Source organism: Pinus tabuliformis, chromosome 6, assembly GCF_031772625.1.
Source record: "Pinus tabuliformis cultivar Carrire ecotype Pingquan chromosome 6, CPIR1, whole genome shotgun sequence".
Taxonomy (NCBI): domain Eukaryota; kingdom Viridiplantae; phylum Streptophyta; class Pinopsida; order Pinales; family Pinaceae; genus Pinus; species Pinus tabuliformis.
Window position 1 is genome coordinate 1,774,953,823 of NC_142292.1, and position 25,386 is coordinate 1,774,979,208.

Genomic DNA, 25,386 nt, shown 5'->3' on the forward strand with positions numbered 1-25,386 from the left:
ACATTTTTTAATTAATTAATTTAAGCTAAATCAATTAAATGAATATAACTAATTTGGAGATAAAAACTTAACCCTTGATCTATAAATACTACTATGAATATTCCAACAAATTTTATAGAAGTTAAATTTCTATCATCCTCTTAATAATTTCCCATACTTACATTAAAATTATAAAGAACTTATTATAATTATTAAAAAAATACAATAAATAATAATAATAATAAATATTTAATATTATTAAAGAAAAACTAACAACAACATTAGCGTGTATAACCCACGTCGTTTAATGCTATTCACACGAATAACACCTCTCACCAAAACAGAATTTGACAACCAGAAGTGTTCGAATGGTTGGAGCTTCGAAGTTGCCATCTATCTAACCTCAACAATGTCTTCCATGCCATAATTTAAATCTAACAACTAAATGAACCCAATACTCAGACACTTACTACCCACCAAAAGCAAGGTCACGAAAACCTAGAGAAACTCAATAAGGCTTAACATAAAAATATTAAAATATACCATGGTCTTAATTTGACATGGTCTTCACTTTTTTGGTTTTCCTATCTCCGTCACACTCTCTGGCTACAGAAATAGCAGACCACAACCTCTTCATTTTGCTTTCTTTTACATATCTGAATCCTTCCTTCAATCGTTGGCTCAACTGCTACAATACTCTCCCGCGCCACTGCAGTTTGGGACAGTGCCTTACATCAAGCATTTCCAAGGACATTAAATGTTTCACACCTCGCAGCTCTTCTATCTCACGACATTCTACAACAAATAATTCTCGAAGCTTTCTGAACCCTTGCATGCACTTGAACTTGGGACATCGAATAACTGCCAAGCACCATAAATTTTCCAAAGTTGGCAACTCTTCTATCTCAGCGAGTTCAGCAACAAATAGTACTTCAAGCTTTGTGAGGTGTTCCAACCCTTGTATGGTCTTCAGTTTACTACATCCAGAGACTACTAACGACCATAAGATGTAATATGTTCCAGAGATGGCAACACTGCTATCTCATCACAATTACTAACACTTAGTGTTCTAAGCTTTGGGAGGTGTTCCAACACTTGTATGCTCTTCAGTTTGCTACATCCATCGACATGCAACCCCGCCAAAGATGTCCCCGTTTCAGGACTGTTGAGCCCCTTTACATTTTCACAATCATAGATACCACAAAGCCTTCCTATCTGCCTCAATTCCTTACAGCCAGACAAGTAAAGTCGTTCAAGGTTGCAGCAAACTCTTTCAGGAAAGGTTACCTCTCTTATCTGTGTTAGAACATTAATCACCCCTGACTGTATGACGACGTTAGTCAGTGTAGAGCGGCTATAGTCGGCGTGTTAGTCGACGAAGAGAGGCTATAGTTGGCGGATTTAGGTAGATAATAAATATCAGTAAGTGAATAGCTGTAGTGAATCTGTGTATAAATTTCCATGTTTGCAATGTAATGATCAAGCTCATTTTTATGAGTCTTCCCTGTTTCTGTTATGGTATCAGAGCATGTGTGTTTAGTGTTGTATGCTGCGCTCTCTAACATGGTATCAAAGCCTAGGGTTTCTGCTTAATGGTTTGTGTTATGAAGACTGGTGTGGAGTGCAAGTTGAAGCCCTGTTGTGGACAGGAGTGTTGTGGTCAAAGCCCTGTTGTTGAGCCCTGTGTTGCAAGGTTGTTGCGAGGCTATTGGGTGATTGATGTGTTATATCTGTGAGATCGAGTCGTGGGTTTCATCGTGCTGTGTAGAAACGAAGATTGCAGCCCGAAAGTTCGCCATGTGGCCTTGTGGCATTGTATGACGAGAACATCTAGATCTGGTGGCGTTGTAGCGCTTTAGGCCAGCAAAGTTTTTTGTGCTTAATGCTTTTGAAGCTTGGGTTGTGAGCTGTTGTGAGGCCGCTTATAAGGGTGAGCCTAGTTGCTTGAGAGCCAAGTGGAGTGCATATTGTGCAATTTGGTATTGTGTTGTTAGAACCTGGTGGAGGAAGCCAAGTTTAGTGCCTGTGTTGTGATGAACCCGAAGTGAAGGGAAGACAGCGACCAAGTCTGTTGTGACACTGAAGAAAAATATGAAGGAGGAATCCATCTCTATTTTGAGTAGGCGTTGAGCGTTGCATAGAGGCAAAAAGGTCTGTGTGAGTTGTTGCAAGGTTGAAGCCCAAGTTGCCTGGTGTCGTGGAGTGCTAGTAAGTCCTGAAGGCTCAGTAGTGTGAATGCCGAGTGGAGAGCGATATAGTTCTGTATGAGAGTTTCCAACTGGGGTTTGACTGCGTCGTGCATGTAGTTGTCCAGGCATTGTATTCGAGGGTCGCTTCTGGTGCAGCTATGTATCATGTATAGCTGACGATATTTGGGACAGTGTGTTAAAATCATGGTGTGTTGAAGTAGATTGGCGTGAAATTCGCGTGGAAGGAATCTGGCGTGGAGTGTGTCTGCCAGCGTGTGAATCTTCGTCATTGAAGGCCATCGAAAGGAGATCTGCTCCATCTCGAAATTGGAGAAGAAAAGCTTGTTGCAGCCAGCGTGGTCTCCGTGTGTGAAGTGGTGGATTGTGTGCCGCCTCGACGAGAATAGTAGTGGCTCTGCCTAGCGATTGGAGGCTGTGTGATTTAGTGGTGAGTAGGAGCTGTTGAGGCTTGTGAGCATCCGAGGAGAGCCGAGGTCGGCGCAAGTGCAGCTAAGTGTCTTGTTTGAGTGCTACGGGAGTGTGAGTGTCGCATGAGAAAAGCCAGAGTTGAAGGAAAATTTAAGACTAGCTAATATGTCTATTTTTTTTAGACTTTTTTGACAATGATCCTTTCGATGATCATTTTCTCAGGAACCCATTTGGGCTTAGCAGTATTTTTGAGTTCTTGGACAAACAATGTCATGTTGAGAATCATGTTGTTGAAGAAGTCACTCATGTTGTTGAGGATCATGTAATTGAAGAAATCACTCAGAATAAAACTTGTTTCTCTCATAACCCAATTGCTAGAAGTTTTATTGAATCTGCTTTCAAGATGACTGCTACTGTGGAGGATACTACCATGGATGTTGTTCCAAGACCACTCATGTTCGAGGATGAGTGCATTTTGATGGCTCCTCATAGAAAGTGGGGAGAACATGAATTAGATTACCTTGTTTGGGATCTTGCATTGCATCCCAATCCAGAAGAGGTTGTTGACGATAAGTACATAAGCAAGGAGCAAAGGAATTCTTTTAGGAAAGCCAGAAAGGTGAAGATGAAACTGCACCAGCAAATGAACAAGCATGGACCCTTTAGTAAGAAGGCAAAAAAAAAAGTTTTGTTGTAAGCCTAACTGAGACTTAGACCAGCGGCCAAGTTAAATTTTAGGTTGTCGTGATTAAGGGGAGGTGTTAGAACATTAATCACGCTTGAACGTATGACAATGTTAGTGTAAAGCGGCTATAGTCGGCATGTTAGTCGGCAAAGAGAGACTATGGTCACGGATTTAGGTAGATAATAAATATCAGTGAGTGAATCGCTGTAGTGAATCTGTTTATAAATTTCCATGTTTGCAATGTAATGATCAAGCTCATTTTTATGAGTCTTCTCTGTTTCTGTTATGGTATCAGAGCATGTGTGTTTAGCGTTGTATGCTGCGCTCTCTAACAATCTGTACTCTAACCAGTTCAAATTCCTGGAGCCTCTCCAAACCAAAGATACATTTGCCATTGCAGTCGTCCAAATCATTCAACGCTGCTACTGTTTCTCTTTCTCGTTCTGCTGTTTTAAATGGAAGTTTGCCCAATGGACAATCTTCTATGCGAAAGTATTCGAGATTGTTCAGCAGGAGAATATCCTGTGGTAACTTTTGTATCCCACAAGAAGCCAAACTCAACCGTGTCAGTTGAGTCAACCGTCCAAAAATATCCGGCAAGCATTTCAATCGCGGGCAATTGCTCACCCGCAAATCCTTCAAGCTATTGAGGGAACCGAGGGAAGATGGCAGCGCTTCCAACAAATGGTCCCCTAAACGCAGAACCTCCAAGTTGCATAGATCTACAATATCGCTTGTCAATTCTTTTAACTCGGCATCGAACAAATATAATTTTTCCAGGAACCGTTGATGTGCGACCTTGGGTGGCAATTCTTTCACATGGGAACAACATGAAAGATCCAAGAATTCCAGCATCGTAATCTTTCCAAGTGTGTCTTGGAAATGGTCACATTCCTACATTCCTTCAAAGAGAGACGTTTGAGTCGAGTCAAATTCCCAAAAGAATTTGGCCGCATCGCCAAGCGGGAACAATAAGACAAATTGATGGACTGGAGGTTTGGTAGCTTTCCGATGGATTCAGGCAGCATCTCCAAACTGGTAGCATAAGACAAATTGATGTGCTGAAGATTTGTTAGCTTTCCCAGGGAATCAGGCAACGATCTCATTCTTGCGAAATGTCTTCCAAGTATGTCAAAGAGTGCATATAACAAAATTCCTCTCGAAAAGTTTTGAGTTGGACAGTCCCATCATAATCCACAACAATCTTTTCAAGGTATTTCAGTTGTCCTATGGACTTTGGAAAATCTGAAACTGGAGAGTAGATATTTAACTCTCGCAGCTGGAGAGGCGGCTGCAATGTACACATTTCCACTGTAAGAAAGATTTCTAGATGATTCTGATCTACAAACAAATTGAGATTGAAATAAAAGAAGTATAAACACGCAAAATTGCATACCTGAGATTCCTGTTGCCACAAGGTTTTCAATCTGCTTCCTCTCACTTCTAAAACTCTTAAATTTTCCAGGGGAACCCAAGAAGGCAGGGAAGAATAGGGGCATTTATACCAGCGGAGCCATATGAGATGTGGTGACCGCACCCTCCTCAATATAGCTTCTACATAATAATCTTCACTTGCAAGAATTCGCAAACCATGATAACGATCTGTATTGAACAGTGCCCGCTTACAGTTTTCCAACAGCTCTTGAATACGCCTTTTGTACCGTGACATTTCTGAACCGACACCGAATCTATAACGAAAACCGTCTACACGATGAACCGTCGAAATCCCGCGAACTTCGGTTGTGACCTATTCAATCATAAAAATAAAAAAGTAGACACAGATCTTTGTCTTGAACATAAACAACTTTAAACATTTTGAACGAAAGAGGAATGATTGAATCACTTACAGACCACAGCGATCCTTCAAACAACTTATCAATGTTATTGTTGGTGGCGTGACACCAAAGACGATGGGGCATTGATCTTTTCGCAGCAGTATATCTTCCCATATCTCTAAACTGATCATGCATTTTTATCCGCTTTCTGCTGTCCAGTTCCAGAAGACACTTGCTCTCTAAATTTGAAAGCCCCACCGCTCCCCATATTCTTTTTGCTGTATCCATATCTTCTCCTATAGAAAAGCAGGCCATATCTAAGAATATTTGCTGGTACTCTTGGTCGACTGAATTTTAACTAATTTTGAGCGTTTCCTGTATGTCCGCTGGTGGTATCTTGTGAAATTCATTCAATAGCTCTTTCCAATATGTGTCATCTCTTCCACAAAGAAGAGCCCCAATAACTTTCAATGACAACGACAATCCATCACAGGCCCTTACAAACCGTTCCAGCAGATCTATAAATCCTGGTGGTGGATGTGGCTGATTGAAGGCATATGAGCAGAACAACTCTTTGGAGTGTGCTCTATTCATCCCGGTGAGCTTATAAATTGATGAATCTGCTATTTCTGAACATAGGAGAGCATGCTTGTCCCGAGAGGTAACTAGTATCAAGCTATTGGAACTAAGAACATCCCTAATTGGTAAGAATGCATCCAATTGATCGGCCTTCTCTACATTATCTAAAACTATCATTGCATTACAACAAGCTAGGTAACGTTTAAGGATTCTCACACCTTGGTCCACAATCTCAATTTTAATATCTCTGTGTGTCAAGTCCTTAATGAGCTTCATTTGCAAATCAACCAGAGATTTTCTAACTGCAGTTTTGCCAACATCAGATAAAAAATAGGATCCATCATACTCAGACTCCAGAGCACCTACGGTTGAAGATCTGTTTCGCCAAAGTGGTTTTCCCAATACTACCAACACCTATAATTCCCACAACCCTGGCCTGGACGTCACGCTCCTGCCCCTGCTGCGTTAGCACTGTACTTTCAATGTGTTGTAGCTTATCATCCAATCCAGTTGGATATTTAGCCACAAAAAGCGCTGTTTTTGGAAGTTTTTTCAATAGGCTTTGAACAACTTTGTCCAGAAGCTCCGCCTCGTTCCTGGATGAATAACCAATGAGAAATGCGTAGGTAAGTGTCAAGTACCAAGCAACACTTCTAAATTTCTGTATCCATATGGGATAATTCCTATTTTCCGCTTGTGAGTGGCGAGTAATAAAATCATGAACATTTCAAATCATTCCAGAGGTCCTTTTGAAGTTTTATTCTTTATATCTACCAAACAGGTACATCGATCGTGCAGGAGTAAGTGGAGAGATTCCATACAGTTCAGAAAGCTACAAAATTTGACAAAGCTATGGGCATCTGATAATCTATTCACATGAGGAATACCAGATTCCATTCAAAACTGGAAGGACCACATTGAACTTTGGGTTTCATTCAACTTAGTTCTCAATGCTAACAACATGCAAAAATGTCTCTGCTTACCCTTGTAACCACTGCTGAAACATAAGAGGCAACACACAATTCCCCCGATTCAAATGGATTGAATTCAAACTACATCAGGCAGGAAACACACAATTCCCCTGCTTCAAATGGATTGAATTCAAACTACGTCAAGGAGGAAACACACAATTCCCCTTATTCAAATGGATTGAATTCAAACTACAGCAAGAGAATGGAAAGGAGATAGAGTAGGGAAAAAGTAAACAAGAACATACATCAAGAGACACCATATTTACCCGGGAGAAACCCAATTTAAGAAAATCCCTGCCGGGAAATGGACTCGCTTTCCAATCAGCTTGTCCAATTCAAATTATTGAGATGGACTTTTCATTGGAGCCAATGGATCACTTAAAAAAAAAATCTCTTACAGCAATCCCCAACATTCATTTGCTCGGCAAGATTTCTCAGACCAGCTTCAAGTTGCTGATTTCCTCAACTGACCGAGAGAACTGGAAGGTTTGTAGTTAAATGCTTTTATTCTCACGTATAGCACGTCGCAGAGCGTCAATCACAGGATCAACATTACACTATACTTTTGGAGATAAACGAGCAGGATAATACGAAAGGATCCCAGCCTTTCTGAAGTGCACAAAAAACTTGGTCTAGGGCGATCAGCTCATTGAATTAAGGGGATCGACGGAGGATATGATTTCAATTACTAGTTTTTCTCGTGTTGTGTGGTCATAGTGGAGTTAAGTTTCATCATGTGGTAGGACTTCTCCTGGATCCTTTGTGAGAAGCCGATTTTGTCATGATATCTGTTTTTCCTCCTTCGTTTCGGCTGGCCTTCCCTTCATTTGCAGAGATAAAGCTTCAATAGCTGGATCGTAGACGTTGGGGATTGGCTGAATGGACAGGGGACTTTCTTCGGTAATCTGTGTTTTTGCGCGTAGTGTTTCTGGGGCTTGGATGATTGGGATTGATCGCTCTTTGGGTGGTGCGTTGAAGGTCTTTGACCGGGGTTCTGACCTATTTCAATTGGGCAGAAAATATATTTCGATATTTGTACCCATCGCGTGGCTAGCAGTAGGTTGGCGTTCTTGTTTTTAGAGCAGAGAAAGAAAGAACGAACAGCAAGAATGAGAAAGAGAAGACCAAGAAATAGAAACGAAACTGAAATGTATATCTGTGTATTCGATTGATTAATTTCCTCCATGACATTCGATATATTCATGTCACTACCGTTACATAACTAAAAAACTTTATTCGTTACAAAGCAAAACTGTTTAACTACATTTGATAACCGAAGTTCGTTGTCAAACTAACAAACTCCACCTTGACAACAACTTTCCCATTCATCATCTTTCCTGCAAGCCAAGAGAAGCTAAACACCACCGCAACTTCTCTACTGTAACTGGCTTTGTGAATATGTCTGCACAATTTTCTCGTGTGTGGACCTTTTTAAGAGCTACTTTTCCACCATCGATCACATGTCTCAGAAAATGATATCTCACATCAATGTGCTTGGTTCTGCTGTGATAGGCAGGATTTGTGGCCAAGTGAATAGCACTTTGACTGTCACAAAGTACACTCACTTTCTCCTGCGTCCTTCCGATTTCATCGAGCAAACCCTTTAACCAGATTGCTTCTTTACTGGCATCTGAAGCAGCGATATATTCAGCTTCGGTAGTGGACAATGCAACCGTGTCTTGAAGCTTTGACATCCAACTAATTGCTCCACCTGCAAGAGTAAAGACGTAACCTGTAGTAGATCTTCTTTTGTCCAAATCACCTGCATAATCAGCATCTACATATCCGCAGACTGATCCTTCACTACCACCAAAGACGATGCAATGATCTCTTGTGCCTCTTAGATATCGAAGCACCCATTTCACTGCTTGCCAATGTTCTTTACCTGGATTTGCCATGAATCTGCTGACAACTCCAACTGCATGTGAAATGTCAGGTCTTGTAGATACCATCGCATACATTAAGTTGCCTACTGCATTTGCATATGGTACATGAGACATATACTGCTTTTCTTCATCATCTCTAGGACTCAAAACCGAAGAAAGCTTAAAATGGGAAGCTAAAGGAACATTAACAGGTTTCACATTATTCATAGAGAACTTTTCAAGTACCTTCTCCACATACCTCTGCTGTGATAACCAAAGCTTACCATTTTTCCTGTCTCTGTGTATCTCCATGCCCAAGATATGTTTTTCTACTCCAAGATCCTTCATATCAAACGCCCTAGAGAGTTGAGCCTTTAACCTGTTGATCTCTTCCATGCTTTTGCTTGCAATAAGCATATCGCCAACATACAAAGCTAAGATAATGAATATGCCATTGAAACTTTTGAAGTACACACAATGATCATACTCACTTCTTATAAAGTTCTGGCTCACCATAAAGGAATCAAACTTCTTGTACCATTGTCTGGGAGACTGCCTCAGACCATACAATGATTTCCTGAGCTTGCAAACTAATCTTCTGCTGCGACCTCGTACAAAACCTTCTGGTTGTTCCATATATATCTCTTCGTTCAAATCACCATGTAGAAAAGTTGTTTTAACATCTAACTGTTCTAACTCAAGATTAAGCAACGCAGTTAGTGCCAACACAGTACGTATAGAAACAAGTTTTACAACTGGAGAAAAAATCTCATGAAAGTCTATACCTTCAACCTGAGAATACCCTTTTGCTACCAGTCTCGCCTTATACCTCTCGATACTACCATCAACTTTTCGTTTCAGCTTGAAGACCCATTTACACCCAACAACACTTCTCCCTTCAGGAAGCTCTACAAGATCCCAGGTATTGTTCTTGGCTAGGGAGTCCATTTCTTCTTCCATAGCCTTTTTCCATTTCTCGCTATCTGTATCATCTATCGCTTCCTGATAACAAGACGGTTCCCCATCTTCAGTAACCAAAGCAAAAGATGAAGCAGCAGAATCTTCATACCTTTTGGGAGTTTTCTTCGCCCTTGTAGACCTTCTCAAAGCGACTGGTTGCTGAACTGGTTCAGAAACTTGCTCTGGTTCAGAAGCTTCAACGGCTTCCTTTGTGTCTTCAACACCTTTGTCTCCAGAAGTCTCTCCTTCCTTTCGACTGTCACCGAAAGATCTAGCCTCCAACTGAACTCGTTGACTCGGCGATACCTGTTCCTGTTCAATTCTTTCAACATTTGATTTTAACAAAGAGGATTCATCAAATGTTACATCTCTACTGATAACTATCTTCCGCAATGTAGGATCCCACAACCTATATCCTTTCACTGCATAGTCATACCCAACAAAGACATAACATTTCGACTTTGGATCTAACTTTGAACGCTAATTTTTAGGAATAAGAGAATAAGCATCACAGCCAAATATCCTCAAATAAGAATAGTCACAAGACTGACCTGTCCAGACTTCTTCAGGAATTTTACAATCAATTGCTACTGAAGGTGATCTGTTAACCAAATAACAAGCAGTAGATACTGCTTCTGCCCACAACTCCTTTTGCAAGTTAGCATTGTTGATCATGCTTCTGGCTCTTTCCATAAGAGTCCGATTCATACGCTCAGCAACACCATTTTGCTGAGGAGTATAAACAACAGTTTTGTGTCTAACAATGCCCTCATCCTTACAGTATTGTTCAAATTCAACAGAAGTGAACTCACCGCCATTGTCAGTTCTTAGATATTTAATAGATTTGCCTGTTCTTTTCTCTACCATTACTTTAAATTGTTTAAACACATTGAATACATCAGCTTTCCTTTTTAGCAGATAGACCCAAACTTTACGAGAATAATCATCAATGAACGTTACAAAATACAAAGCACCTCCATATGACATAACAAGGGAAGACCCCCACACATCAGAATGAATGTAGTCTAAAACATCTTTACTATTATGATTACCAACTTTAAATCTCTGTTTACACTGCTTCCCATACACACAATGTTTACAGAAATCTAAATTCAAGGATTTCAGACCGGGAAGAGATTTACGTTTCATCAGTATGTGAAGACCTTTCTCGCTCATATGACCCAAACGCTGATGCCACAGACGAGTACCTGCTTCTTCCTTTTCCGACGCAACCGCTGCTTCACCGACCTGAGTACTTCCTTTTAACCTGTAAAGATTCCCGACCTTCTCTGCCTTCATAACCACAAGGGCACCTTTGAAGACCTTCAAGACGCCATCCTGACCTGTAAACTTATAACCATCTGAATCCAACACTCCCAAAGAGATTAAATTTTTCTTCAAATCAGGCACATGTCTAACACTAGTTAATGTCCGAACTGTGTTATCATACATCTTAATCCTGATATCTCCCATCCCAACAGTCTGACATGACATATTGTTACCCATAAACACAGAACTACCGTTTACATTTTCATACGAAGTAAACCAGTCTCTATGTGGGCACATATGATGCGAAGCACCAGAGTCTAACAGCCAGCTATCAAAACTATGAGAGACATTACAATCAGGTGAAGTTTCATCTATCGTACACAAATCTTTAGCAGATAAAACTTCGTCTACAATACCTGAATCAGCCTGATTCGCTTCGTTCTTCAGGTTTTCGGATTCCTTCCATTTCCAACAGTCCTTCCTCAAGTGTCCAACTTTACCGCAGCTCCAACATTTTGCCTTACACTTTTTGCCCTTCGATTTCGACCTGGAAGTTCCCCTTGGTTTGTCTCCTCTTTCCTTTGAGCGTCCTCTAGCAACCATGGCTTCTGATGCAGTTGTATCAGTGTTGGATTTCCTTCGTACCTCTTCAGACAGAAGAGCTCCCACGACTGATTCAAACTTCAAAGAATCAGCAGAGCTAAAGTTGATCGAGGTTACGAAGTGATCCCATGATTCAGGCAGAGAACACAGCAAGGTTATGGCCTTATCTTCTTCCTGTATTTTTACTTCCATATCTGTTAATTGACAAATTAGTGTATTAAAGACATTCAAATGTTCTGCAACGCTTGAACCTTCTTTCATTCGAAGACTGTATAATTGTCGTTTCAGATAAATTCTGTTAGTTAATGATTTTGTCATATAAAGGGTTTCAAGTTTTCCCCACAAACCTGACGTCGTGGTTTCTTCAACGATGTTGAAGAGAACTTCATCCGCTAGACATAGCCGGATGGTACTGAGAGCACGGGCATCCAAGTCCTCCCACTCTGTAGTAGTCATGGTTGTGGGTTTCTTAGTAACTCCATCCAATGCCTTGTGCAACCCTTGTTGCACAAGCAGATCCTTGACCTTCAGTTTCCAAAGAGCAAAATTGCTCTTTCCGGTGAATTTCTCCACCTCGAATCTAGCATTCGACATCTTGGCCATTTTCCTCCTTCCTAGGGTTTCAGTCTTTTTTTTTTTTTTTTTAAACTAATAAATTCCCCAATTCAAACAGAAAGATAAGTTTCAAATCTTTTGTTCTCTTGCAAACTTTTCCTTCTACAGTATTTGTAAAAACAACACTCTTCTCTGCTGTAAAATAAAAAAAATAAAAAAATTCTGAACCAATCTTTTCAATCTGCTGCTGTCTTTTTTTTTTTTTTAAAAACAAATAATTCTGTAAACCCTTCCTTCAAAAAATCTGCTGCTGTCTTTTAAAAAAAAAAAATAATTCTGCAACCTGCTATCTTTAAAAATCTGCAATCTGCTAATTTTTTTTAAAAAACTGCAAAACCCTTTTTTCTTTAAAAAAAAATTCTGTGTAAAAACGATACTCGGAGTGCAGCCTCACAACACCGACAGATTCAGGGAAAAAAAAAATTTTGCAGCCTCACAACACCGACAGATTCAGGGAAACAAAAATTTTGCAGCCTCACAACACCGACAGATTCAGGGAAACAAAATTTCTGTGTAAAAACGATACCCGGATTTGCTGCAACGCCGCTGTCCACAGGGCCGTCCAAAAGGGCCGTTCAGGGAAACAATATTCAAGCCCGTCCACAGGTCACGCTCTCAACAACGCTGTCCACAGGACCTCACAACGCGTCCACTGCCCTCAGGAAGTCTGCAAGCTCTCAACAACGCCGTCCCTCACAACGCGTCCACTGCCTTCAGGAAGTCTGCAAGCTCTCAACAACACCGTCCCTCACAACGCGTCCACTGCCTTCAGGAAGTCTGCCGCTCAGCACCTGCCGCTCAGCACGATTCTTCAGGTCTCAGGATTCGACTCAGCTCTGATACCACTTGTTGGGTCTCAGGACACCACATATCTCCACAATGGTATGATATTGTCCAATTTGGGCCTAAGCCCTTATGGGTTTGTTTTTGGGCTTTACCCCAAAAGGCCTCATTCCAATGGAGATATTTGTTCATCCTTATATACCCATGATCCTTCCCACTTCTACCACTTCTAATAAATGTGGGAAAGGCCTCATTCCAATGGAGATATTTGTTCATCCTTATATACCCATGATCCTTCCCACTTCTACCACTTCTAATAAATGTGGGAAAGGCCTCATTCCAATGGAGATATTTGTTCATCCTTATATACCCATGATCCTTCCCACTTCTACCACTTCTAATAAATGTGGGACTTTGTTCGTATACCCAACAATCCTCCCCTCGAACAAAGGACCATCGAGCCTCCCCTCAAACCATACGCAGGATTCTCCCCTCTCTACCAACCAGGATTCTCCGCTCCAATGCGTTGGTGGCTCACGCCTTACATGGTAGCACCACCTGTCTCGAGAGCTTGCTCCATCCCAGGTCAACTCCTCTTCACCGTGTGTTCCCCAACACGTCCATGAAGAATCCGGAGCACACCGCCTGTTTAACCGAGCTCATCCTCAGGCTTACGGGGGCTCACCATCTTTGTTTCGGCATTCCGAGGATTCATCCACTTGGGTAACCTCGAACTTGGCTCCGATACCACTTCTTGTTTTTAGAGCAGAGAAAGAAAGAACGAACAGCAAGAATGAGAAAGAGAAGACCAAGAAATAGAAACGAAACTGAAATGTATATCTGTGTATTCGATTGATTAATTTCCTCCATGACATTCGATATATTCATGTCACTACCGTTACATAACTAAAAAACTTTATTCGTTACAAAGCAAAACTGTTTAACTACATTTGATAACCGAAGTTCGTTGTCAAACTAACAGGCGTATCCACTAGGAGATTTCTGGGCGACCTTTTTAGGCTTGGGATCTGCTCCTTTTCGTTCTGTGGGGTTTTTGATCCCATGTCAGTTCATAGGTTCTGAACTGGGGTTGTGGCGACGTATCTGGCGTAGACATATCCTACCCACTCTTTTCTTCATTAGGTGGTCCGTTTTTCTCGATTGGAGTTGAAGCTTGCGTGGCTAGCTGTTGTAAGGCCTTCGATTTATTTTTTGACACCTCCGTTACACTCGATACTTTCCTTGGGAGGTGGGTTGGTACTAGGGTCTCGCCTCTCTGTTATGGATTGCGATGGGGTACTGTTGGCTGGCATGCATGATGGGATGTCACCAACTGTCGAGGCCTTAGATCGAAATCACTATTTGGGCGGAGCGGGCAGCATTCGCAGTATTCTATCTGGGAGTCAGAAATATTGCAATTTACCGAGAGTTCTGTTGCGGGTGATATCCCTGCCCTTGCTTGGCCTCTCACGAGAACTAGAGAGACAAAAACTAAACACAAACCTTTGGGAGTAGTCTACCCGGGCGGAAGAATGGCCCGGTTTCCGATCACCGTCCGGAAAAACCACCGGCTTCGATCATCAGCAATTTCTCCCCGGCTCCGCCACCGTCTGCGAGCTCCGTCCAGGGGTTAAATTTGACGGGTGACCCTACCCGTCAAGTAATTTTTTTATGACGTTTTTATTTTTAAACTACCCATCATATGACTTTTAAAATTTATTTGTACAAGTTTCATCTGTGCTTTGTGAACTGGTTTGTTAAGAATAAAATCAAGCATAGCATATTTTTTTAATGGATCTTCTTTGATATGATAAATTTTCTCTCAAATAAAGTGTTTCTACATTGTTGTCTCGACTCTCATCTAAGTTGTTATTTATATATATGGTTCCTATCAAGTTTTCTAGAGTTACAAATTGTTTTATTACCGAAATGTGTTGGGTTATGGTGGCATAAGAAAACTAATTTAATTATTAATAATTAATAATTTATTATTTTTAACAAATTTAACTAAATTCAAATATTTATATAACAAAACCGAACAACATTTCCAAAATAACCTTTCCACACAATAAATAAAATAAACCAACACCAACCTATCCCCTCCCCCTCACTATTAAATTAAGATAAATTCAGTCTTCATTACACCTATTGAATTAACATGAATTCATAATGTTTGTTTTATTAGTGTTAAAATTTTACTCCTCGACTCTTTTTCAATTTTATTAGTGTTAAATTTTTTCTGACTCGTTCTGAACTTTATCAGTGTTCCAAATTTGACCTCAAAATGTCATTGAACTGATGGACTAGCGCCAATCTTGCAAGTTTATTTGAAAGGGCAAAAGAAACTTAGCTATGTAGAACTGCGAAAACCTAATAAACATGCCAATTTGACCATCAAAGTGAGTTATATCTGAAGGCATACTCTATGGACCTTTGATTTTGCTCTTTAACTACATCGTTAGGACAGCCAAAAGAGGTTCGTTACTCCCGCTACGCTGTGAAGGGAAACGCATGATAAAAGCTTAAAGCTAGATTTAAGCTGAGATCCTTTTCTGCCACTAACAAAAAGCGGATTTCGTTCAGAAAAAGAAAGATTCACTCAAATACGCGCCCGAAAACTTCAATATCAGTCTAATTTTGCAACCAATACATCCTCACTTGATAAAATCAAACACAACACATCAATGTAAAAACAAATATTCCAATCAATTTAAATGCAACATAAAATACAAGTGGAAGTAATCTTTAAACAAACAGTGGGAAACATTTAAACAGGAAGTAATCTCTACAAGTATCCGGAAACATTTACATAGAAAATAACTTTTAAATTCTGTCACAGGGTTAAACGAGCAAAATAGAGATAAACTCCGCGCAAACATTTTTAGTAAATTTTCAGACTAATCCTCCTTTCAAGGTATAATACAGAACAAGTCAACAAAATACGTACGAAGCGGACCTGCCGAAATGATTCAGTGCAACACGAACATAGCCAATTCACCTGCGTCGAATTTCACACTCAAACCCAGAAAACGTCAAATGTATGGGCTCCGAAGCACGAAACGCAGGTATCAGACACATCCAGACTTCAACCTTTACAAAAGAAACCTACAAGTACTCCTGCACAGATCAGGGAAAATTCAAATTCAGAAATTCCAAATACATTCCTGCATAAATATGGAAAAAAACCGACGGCAACTAGCTTTCTTGCCATTTCCAGACTAATATTATCATTCAGTTTCGTATCCGCAAAAATTGTATCCAAAGAAATCCTCCAAATTCGTGAGAGCTCAAAATGATTTCCATAATTAGTCTGCCCTTTCAGAGACTACAAATTTTGAAAAACAAATAAAAAAATACTGCAGACATTTAAAACTTCGCGTATCACATTTTCCACATTTAAATATGGGAATTCCTGCCGAGTCCACAACTGCATACCTCTCTGTTTACGGACTCGGCTTCTGCTTCACGACATTTGCAATCAAAAGCGCCAAAAGCACAGATCAAGAAAGCAGGGAGGCAGGGTTTTTGTGAACATTGAGGCGGTACTTCGTGGCCCCCTCTCCAAATTTGCAGGCGACCAGGCGAAGCAAAGCACAAAGCAAATGACTAAGCCTCGACGAGTCGAACTGGTGATTAATTCCTCGGAATGTCTGGAGGGCAAAGGGCGCGGAAGCAATCGTTGGTGCCGGGATTCGGACTCATTAATGGAATCTGATACGTATTAAAGTTTACAGGTGGTAGATTGAATGTAAAATCCGCAGGACCGCACCACAGATCTGATACAGTGATACATCATACGGTGATCATTGTCACACGGTACACTAAATGCCATACGGTGATAGGCTGATAGCCATCTGATCATGTCACACGGTACATGATATCAAAAACGCGATAGGCACTTATATATATATATATATATATATATATATATATATATATATATATATATATATATATATAGATATATATATATATATAAATTTAAAACTTTTAATTTTTAAACATGCCCGTCAATATGACGGTTTTGAAAATGAACGACAAGTTGGGTAGGACGTGGAGATTTTAAATTAAAACGTATTTTACGGGGAAAAATTCCAAATACAGGCATACGGGCGTCAAATTTAACCCTTGGCTCCGCCACCCTCCGCATTTAATGATGTCTGACAACAGTTCCATCGCTGTGTTGCCGCCATTCATACGTCAATTTGAATTTGGGAATTAACCGCGGGCTGCATTCGACCGGGCACTCCCCTGCAGGTCACCAGAACAAGCGAAACCGGAAGGGCAAGAACAGGTTCGAGGCGGGGCGCCATGGTTGGGTCTGGAGCTTCTGGAACAATCAGCCTCGCCATGAAAAGGTCTAATGGCCAACTCTTTGCAATCAAATCCACAACCCAATTTAGTGTCGCTGTGGACAATGAGTACAACATTTTACGAAGCCTGGACTCTGCATACATCGTTCGCTGCTTGGGGTGCGCCTACAGCTTCGAGAACGGTGCAGGGGTGCACAATTTTTTCATGGAGTACGTGTCGGGTGGCAGCTTGAGGGATCTGCTGACTAAGTTTGGAGGGAAGCTGTATGAATCAGTGATCAAGGCATACACACGCGACATTCTACGTGGGATCGATTACCTCCACAAGCGGGGGATTGTGCACTGTGACATCAAGGGCAAGAATATTCTTGTGGGTATCACTGGTGTGAAGCTTGCTGACTTTGGCTCTGCCAAGAGGATTGATGATGACACGAAGGGCCAGCAGGCCATGAAATTCAGGGGGACTCCTCAGTTACTGAATTTCATTGTCAGTCATTTATGCTTGAATGCAATAACAAAAAGAAATAGTAAGGTTGCCTCTTGAGCATGATACCCCAAAATTTATCAGAGAATGAGGAGCTGAAGGAGACTGTCACTGTGGAACCATGTAGTATAATTGTAATGCATCAGTTCATTCAAATATTAGGCTTCTGAGTACCCAAAGAGCAGGAATCAAGGTCTTAATCACATAAGTGTTTAATATAGTTATTTCCACTCTATAGGACCATGTTAGTCATGTTGTGTTAAGATTTGGAGTCCTTAAATAGCTTTTGTTCTTCATCTCAATATTTATTCTGTCCGCTCAAAACTGGCAAGAGCTTTTGTAGTTGCATTGTGGTAGTCATCATATTACCACTGACAACCAATACTACTTGAAGATATGGTAGTGGCTATGTGGAGTCCGTAATACACCCTTCTGAGTATTGAATGGATTCTTCATTGTATTTTTCTGTAGAAGTTTGTAATAACTTGTTCAGGTAATTCATTATATTGTATGGTGGTTTGTATCTTTTGGACAATGTGACTCCAATATGTGGGCTACAAATAAATTCATCAGCTATTCATGAAGTATTTTAGAAAAGCTTGAAGTGTGAGAGGAAATAAGTTATTTAGGCCACATTTATGAGTCTGGACAGTATTTTGGATCTGCTTTTATCTTAAACAGAATGACATGAACATGCTATTGAGCAGGACAGTTAAAGAGTTAAATGGCAAGATTTACCCAGTTATAGAGCCAATCAATCACATGGCCAGAGTAGTTCTCTCAACGAATTGTGTTGGTTTTACAGCCTTCCCTTGTCAGTCTGTTCTGCCTAGACACTTGCAATAATGTTTGTTAAAGTCCTATAGCAGTGGAGTAACTTGTACTTAACTGTAATTTGAGGAAAAAGGACATAGCTGTGGCTGCAGGGAAGCTTGCAGAGTGCCAGGAAACCATACTTGTTCTTAGTAAGCAGTTGAAGGCTCTTGCTTGCCCAGTGGACTCCATGGAATTTCCATACGAGGCAGAAAAGGTATAGTCAAGAAAAGCTACATCTTTCACTCTAGGGTGAGATCTGTTTTGCTAATAAGAACCAGTTGAGACTAGAGATTCAAAGCATGCTGAGGAGAGCCTGACAAATTGTCAATTTTTCTATGGCAGAGAGCTGAAAGGGAACAAAGATATGAACTGGATGCTCCTTGGAGTCCTCGTATCCGTAGCCAAAGTGCTTCATCGGCATCAAAACCTGAGAATATTAGCACAACAAATGGCAGAGGACGTGCTAGTGAGTGGACTAGTGACCCTGGCCTTGTTGCTCCTGATCTATATAAAGTGAACGTACCAGATTCACCAATTGTAGATTATTTGGATGGACGTTTAACAATGCATACCTTCTCTGATACGGAAGAAAGCTCGCCAGCAGGGTCTCCAGTGAAATCTACACAACAGAGAAACAAGTTCACATGTTTCTCATCAGGAAGTGAATTCCTAAAGTCTGTCAAAACATATGGAGGGGAGTCACCTACATCTTCTTCATCATCATCTTCTTTAGCATCCACTTTCTTTCCAAAGTCACAGGAGTAGCTTATGTAAGCACTTTCATGTGCCAGAAGAAGTCACTAAATGGATAAGCAAGGAATTGGGAAATTTACAGCCCGTTTTGCCAGCAAAGAGCATAAATGTCACTTTAATTCATTCTAGCATGGCTTGTGATGTGGCTATTGAGCGGCAATAGCCTTGTAATTAGAATGCATGTTACCAGGAACTTCAAAATTGTTACATTCAGTTTTGTATATTTACAGCTTTGGAATATAGCCTTTGTTTATATTGAAAACTTGTGGCCATGAATATACTGCTAACTAAACTTGATTTGTAGTTGTAGTTAGTTTGGAAGTTTAATCGAGTACTTGTGAAGAAAGAGTGAAGATTCAGCAGGTTAATAATTGCAGAGCCATGAACCTATGCTATTTTTAGATGTTTTTGAACATTTTGCTATCTTTAGCTCATTTCGTGTTGAACTGGTAACAACGAAAATTATTCCCTTATTAGTAAAACCTATTTTCAATTTTATGTGTTGTCAATTACCTGATTTTCCATTTACCAATTGCAATTGCAAGTAGAGAGGTATCTACGTACAAGTAATTCTAACATCACCCCTTAGTGTTTACCTGGGGAAATATTATTTCATTATCTCATTTGTATAAAAGTATCTCATCATTAACTTATATTGACAGTTTGCATTATATTGAGCACTCCCCTTTATTGACAAGTTTATTCAGTTTTTGTACCATTTCATATCTTCAGACCTCTCTTTATGGGTCTTTCAGGTCTGCTAAGCCTTCCTTTATGCTGCTTTGTGATGGTTTATGCTGCCTATCATAATATCTTCCCCATATGGGCTCTAGCTGAATATCTTCATCATGTTCTGCAATCATAATGTATATGTTTGTCATGTCTGTCATATTTCTTAAAGGTAAGTTTTTGGCTATAAACTGAATTTTGAGGGAGGTTAGAATGATCTCTAAGCATCTGAAACAAGATGGTTTACTAGTTTGTAATATTTAATGATTGCAATACAATCTTGTATGTGTAATAAGCTGGTAAGATAGTGTTTGCTATGCAATCATTGCATGAATGAAGTACCTGGTGATGTCTCTCTAAAATAGTAATTAACTTTCTATGGCTTGGACTATCATTGAAACGGTTTTATCATTAATCATGCTTGTGGTGTTAATATTTATATCGCTTAGATAATGATGGAAGAATTTGTGTTACCCATAATGCTTATGGTTTTTGTTCACCATTAGTTTCACTTTCTCACAAATAGTTTGAGAATGAACAACAAAATTATTGTTGCCCTTGATTCTTCTTGCTTTGCTCTCTCTTAATTGTTTTCATTCCTTGTTATGAGAAGAATGGGTGAAATATAAAAAGAAGCCATATATGATGCACTTTCTTAATCCTGTCATGAAACTTTTGGTATCTTGTAAAACATAAGATCTGATAACTATCACATCATATTAAAATTGTTAACAATATGGACAGCGTTAGACAAATTGATTTTCAGGTTTCTAAAGATTGCAGAAATGATTTGATTACTTTCAACAATCCCTGAATTTTTTTTATTTTGAATGGAAAATCTAATTTGACAATAACAAAGTCAAAATTATATTTTTGAAGTTCTTTAATAAACTTTTTACCATCTTGTTTAAACATTTACGATCTTCAAAACTACATGGCTTGGACATTTTTCGGAAAGGATCAGTTGTATCATTGAATGTAATCGTGTGCACTCTTTGGTGTTTGTGATGTGAGAGCTTATTTTATCACAAAAATAGAGTGATGCTTATGAAGATGCCTCTAAGATCCTTATCAAAATTTTGAAAATTTAAGTTCTTTAAGCTCAGACACAATTTACAGCAGTGTCAAAATACCAAAGCTACCCTATATTTATCCACATTTTATAAAATAATGCAAAGGATCTAAACTAATTTCTATTCTCGACAAAAAAATGTAGAACTTTGTTTCTTGTATTGTTTCTTGTCACTAATTGCAAGTAATCCTCTTAGCTGTCTTACAAGGACAGCCAGAACACCAACTGCATATTTTCTAGTTTTTATCTAAGAATTGGAGAGGCTGGAGATGGGAGTTATTAGACACTACCTATCTCAATACACAAGCCAGGAGACTTGCAAAAGAATATAATCCCAAAACCTTTTATTGGTACTAAGATTAAGGGGAGGAAATCCAATGACCATGAACATAATTGGCACAAAAGAATGCCAGCTCTTTGTGATGCAAAATTTCCTCTAAGATGAGACTGCTTGCGGCTTGCCTAGTTCATTTTGTATATGGGCGCTCCCTCTGAACTAAAGGAAGGCTTTATGGAACAGGATCAACAGATAGAAATTGCAGATATTGGGGTTATCCAGAATATGTTGATCATGTTTTTGGAGGTGCCTTTTGTTGAGGAAATAGGACAGGGATAGAAGGCCATTCTATGGGTATGTTGACATCATAACTATATTGGCGGGCTGTCCTTCTCAAAGATCCTTGGTGATACCACAAATCTATATGGAATGCGTGGCAGGTAATCAGGACAGTCTTTGGAGATAGAGTTATTAGGCACCTATCTTAATGTGCAGGCCAGTAAACTTGTATAAAAAGATGGCCCCTAAACCTTTTATTGAAAGTAAACTTAAATAGAAAATGGTATTCGAATGATGACAAACATGAATGGCACACAACCAGCACAAAAGTTTCCCCTATCTGGTTGTAATGCAAGGTTTCCCTTTAAGATGTGGTTACTTTCATGGTTCATTCGGTCTATGTCACTCCCAACTAAAGCAACCTGCGTCATAAAACAGGAACCGGAATTGCAGCTTGACCATGCTTTTGTGACACAAAAGTGCGCTAGCTATTTGTGATGAAAGGTTTCGTTTAGGATGAGATTCCTTGCCTGGTTCATTATCTATATGGCACTCCTAACTAAAGGAAAGCTCCATGAAACCAGACTAACAGATCAAAATTGCAGCTATGCCTATTTGGAGGTGCTTTTCAAGGATCCTTGGTACTGCTGTAAATCTATCTGAAATGTATGGCAGGTAATCAGGGTAATTTGCAGTAGCGTAAGAGATGATCTGTGCCACAGTGGAGGAGAGCCCCATGCTCAGTTCTAACATATTGCTTGATTGGCTGTAGGACCAATATTCTACTCACTCCAACTCCCCCACTTTGTGTGCAACTCTCTGAGTGCTTAAAGAACTTCTCACCTCCTCTGTACCAAAATGTTTGAAGATCTGTCCAGACAAAGGGTACTTATAATTGGTGGATTTTCAATTTCCAATTATATAGCCATTCAATTTTCATATCATCTGATTGCTCTAAGAAATTGTGTAAAGCTAATGTACAATCTAGATCTGGTGCACTTGCCCTGGCATACGTCGATAGTGGGCAAACCTGGGGATGTTAATTCGATGTAATGATGGTTTTTGCATCCCTTTTAGTAATCTTCCTATCAGGCTTTTAAAGATAATGAAAAAAATTTCCCCAATTCTGAGGATTGCGCGAGAATTTAAAAAATACACAACACCAAAATCTTGAAAATTGCTACTGAATAGCACCATGGCTTTTGTTTCTAGAGTTTGTTCACTGAAGTACAATACTTTACAAATGGGCCTGGAAGCAAACTATTATTATCAATTTGAACGGTTAAAATACTACACCTACACAAAGAAAAATACAGGAAAATTGGTTAATTCAACAGTTATAACAACTGGATCAAGCTCCACTATCCTTACTCCTTTCTGGGCTCCAAGCTTGCCCTTCGGAGTCCCTCTCTTTGCATAGAAACGGATCAAACCTGTCCAGAGCTTGTAAACCCAGATGGTGCTCCCGAAAAGAGCCAGAATAACAGTAACCATCCATGAACTAGCCATCCAGTAAGGAATAACGGCATCTGCCTTACCAGCTAAGTAGAAGGAGGCCAACTTCCATGCCAACCAAGGCCCAACAATGCACCTCACCACGGTAAAATACACAGTGAAAAATGGAGAAACAGAACTATAGATCATGTTGGCCAAGGCAGACTCCGTTTTAGCCATACGAGAAATAGTCCACACATTCTGTAATGGAGTCGTCGATTCCCCTGCAGCTATCAGAGAGATGGCCGAGAGCCCTCCATGGCCTGCATAGTACCTGCAAGTTACTAGGTAGAAGGAAGAGGTGATCAGATGGGTTGGCAAGCAAATAGTGGAGCAAGTCCACAACGAAATATGCAGTGCTGAACTCGATGATTTTGTTCTCTAAATCTGTGTTGGGTGCATCACCCCAATCAAAATAAAAAACTGAATCAGTGACTTCACATTAAAGAATGCCTTCACATAATACCAAATCACCTTCTATCTAATATCGAAAACCCATAAACCCAATATCGAAAACCCATGTTCCAAAATTATAAATCATAGATATATATAATCAAATTAACTGCATTGCAATTCTATCCAGTATCCAAAACCCATAAACCCCAGTTCAAAAATTATAAATCATATATATGTCATCAAATTAACTGCATTGCAATTAATTTTAAAGACTGGAAGATGATTGATTTTGAGACTCTGGTCCAGAGACCGCAACGTCCGAGAATTGATCCAGTTCAAACTCTTGGCTGCAACTCTTTACAATGGATAGCTTCGAAGCTGGAACCACACTTTTCTTCAGTGAATGGAAGCTCCTGGATGGAGGAGCCAGGAGCCATTGTTAATGTCCGATTTTAACAGAGGTTTATTTGAAATAGGAGATTTTTTTTAACTGAAGAAAGTCTCCAGAGAAGCTCTCAGGAATATATACTCTTGTGGAAGATTAGACAACAAGAACTCCCCCACAACAAGACAAGACCAGACCTAACTCCCCCGCCTAATCTAACGGTTGGACCACATCAGTGGCACTATCTGAAATTGGAGATTTACTTGTTGAAGATCTCACAACAATCCACTGACCATGGGAGGTTGCAGGACAACTTGGCCTGTCAGCACCATCTTCAAATTTACAGGCTGCGGCCAATACCATCACACGGTTCCGGGCAGAAAGATTTGGGCATTGCTCAATTGAACCATTCACCTCTGCATTGCATTTTCTCGTTGGACTTGGCACGCTGAGTGACAGAGGACTACTCTGAGAATTGTACGAATCCCATACTTGATTCCCAATAGCCAAACTACTGGTTGGGGACGACCCTGGTTCAGTAACAATCTCTTCTTTCTCCATGGCGTTGCAGACCTCATCTAAAAAATGGTGCTTTAACAGCTCTCCACTGGTCCACCTCTTCTTGGGATCCCTCCGACAGCATTTCTCTAAGAAATCCCTCATCTGAGGTGAAAGCGATCCAGGCAACTCAAGGAGCTCCTCTGTGCATCCAATTCGATACATTGCGGCGAGGGGACTGGAAACGTGGCTCCATGGAGGCCTACCAGTGGCCATCTCAAGTACAGTGCAGGCGAGAGACCAGATATCAGATGCAGGGCCCTGCTCCACCTGGTTCACCACCTCTGGAGCCATCCACTGAGGAGTCCCCCTGAATTTCATGGCCTGCTGGCCCTTCGTGTCATCATCAATCCTCTTGGCAGAGCCAAAGTCAGCAAGCTTCACACCAGTGATACCCACAAGAATATTCTTGCCCTTGATGTCACAGTGCACAATCCCCCGCTTGTGGAGGTAATCGATCCCACGTAGAATGTCGCGTGTGTATGCCTTGATCACTGATTCATACAGCTTCCCTCCAAACTTAGTCAGCAGATCCCTCAAGCTTCCACCCGGCACGTACTCCATGAACAAATTGTGCACCCCTGCACCGTTCTCGAAGCTGTAGGCGCGCCCCAAGCAGCGAACGATGTATGCAGAGTCCAGGCTTCGTAAAATGTTGTACTCATTGTCCACAGCGACACTAAATTGGGTTGTGGATTTGATTGCAAAGAGTTGGCCATTAGACCTTTTCATGGCGAGGCTGACTGTTCCAGAAGCTCCAGACCCAACCATGGCGCCCCGCCTTGAACCTGTTCTTACCCTTCCGGTTTCGCTTGTTCTGGTGACCTGCAGGGGAGTGCCGGGTCGAATGCAGCCCGCGGTTAATTCCCAAATTCAAATTGACGTATGAATGGCGGCAACACAGCGATGGAACTGTTGTCAGACATCATTAAATGCGGAGGGTGGCGGAGCTGGGCGGAGCTCGCGGACGGTGGCGGAGCTGGGGAGAAATTGCCGGTGGTCGGAGCCGGTGGTTTTTCCGGACGGTGACCGGAAACCGGGCCATTCTTCCGCCCGGGTAGACTACTCCGTTGGAGGCGATTACAGCACAACCACCTCTGGTTTTGGGTGAAAATGATTTATGGGAGA

The 25,386-nt window shown here is 40.6% G+C and overlaps 5 protein-coding genes across 5 annotated transcripts; 1 reads left to right on the forward strand and 4 right to left on the reverse strand.

Annotated features, from left to right (window-relative positions):
* Positions 1–3,588: 3,588 nt before the first annotated feature.
* LOC149266065 (disease resistance protein Roq1-like) lies at positions 3,589–4,137 on the reverse strand. The gene has a single exon (XM_089407013.1). The coding sequence runs from the start codon at positions 4,135–4,137 to the stop codon at positions 3,589–3,591; it is 549 nt and encodes a 182-aa protein (XP_089263139.1).
* Positions 4,138–4,384: 247 nt separating this feature from the next.
* On the reverse strand, positions 4,385–5,372 carry LOC149266066 (disease resistance protein RPP2B-like). The gene is made up of 3 exons (XM_089407019.1): positions 5,130–5,372; positions 4,679–5,029; positions 4,385–4,573 (listed from the first exon to the last, which is right to left on the reverse strand). Exons 1-3 carry the CDS (start codon positions 5,370–5,372, stop codon positions 4,385–4,387), a joined length of 783 nt encoding a protein of 260 aa, XP_089263145.1.
* A 39-nt stretch (positions 5,373–5,411) lies between these two features.
* On the reverse strand, positions 5,412–6,867 carry LOC149266067 (disease resistance protein RPV1-like). The gene is made up of 5 exons (XM_089407023.1): positions 6,853–6,867; positions 6,620–6,688; positions 6,416–6,468; positions 6,045–6,232; positions 5,412–5,938 (listed from the first exon to the last, which is right to left on the reverse strand). The coding sequence occupies exons 1-5, from the start codon at positions 6,865–6,867 to the stop codon at positions 5,412–5,414; spliced, it is 852 nt and encodes a 283-aa protein (XP_089263149.1).
* A 10,146-nt stretch (positions 6,868–17,013) lies between these two features.
* LOC149266068 (mitogen-activated protein kinase kinase kinase 20-like) lies at positions 17,014–17,559 on the forward strand. Its single transcript, XM_089407028.1, has one exon. It carries the CDS (start codon positions 17,014–17,016, stop codon positions 17,557–17,559), a length of 546 nt encoding a protein of 181 aa, XP_089263154.1.
* A 6,351-nt stretch (positions 17,560–23,910) lies between these two features.
* On the reverse strand, positions 23,911–25,029 carry LOC149266069 (mitogen-activated protein kinase kinase kinase 20-like). The gene has a single exon (XM_089407034.1). The coding sequence runs from the start codon at positions 25,027–25,029 to the stop codon at positions 23,911–23,913; it is 1,119 nt and encodes a 372-aa protein (XP_089263160.1).
* Between the last annotated feature and the right edge of the window lie 357 nt (positions 25,030–25,386).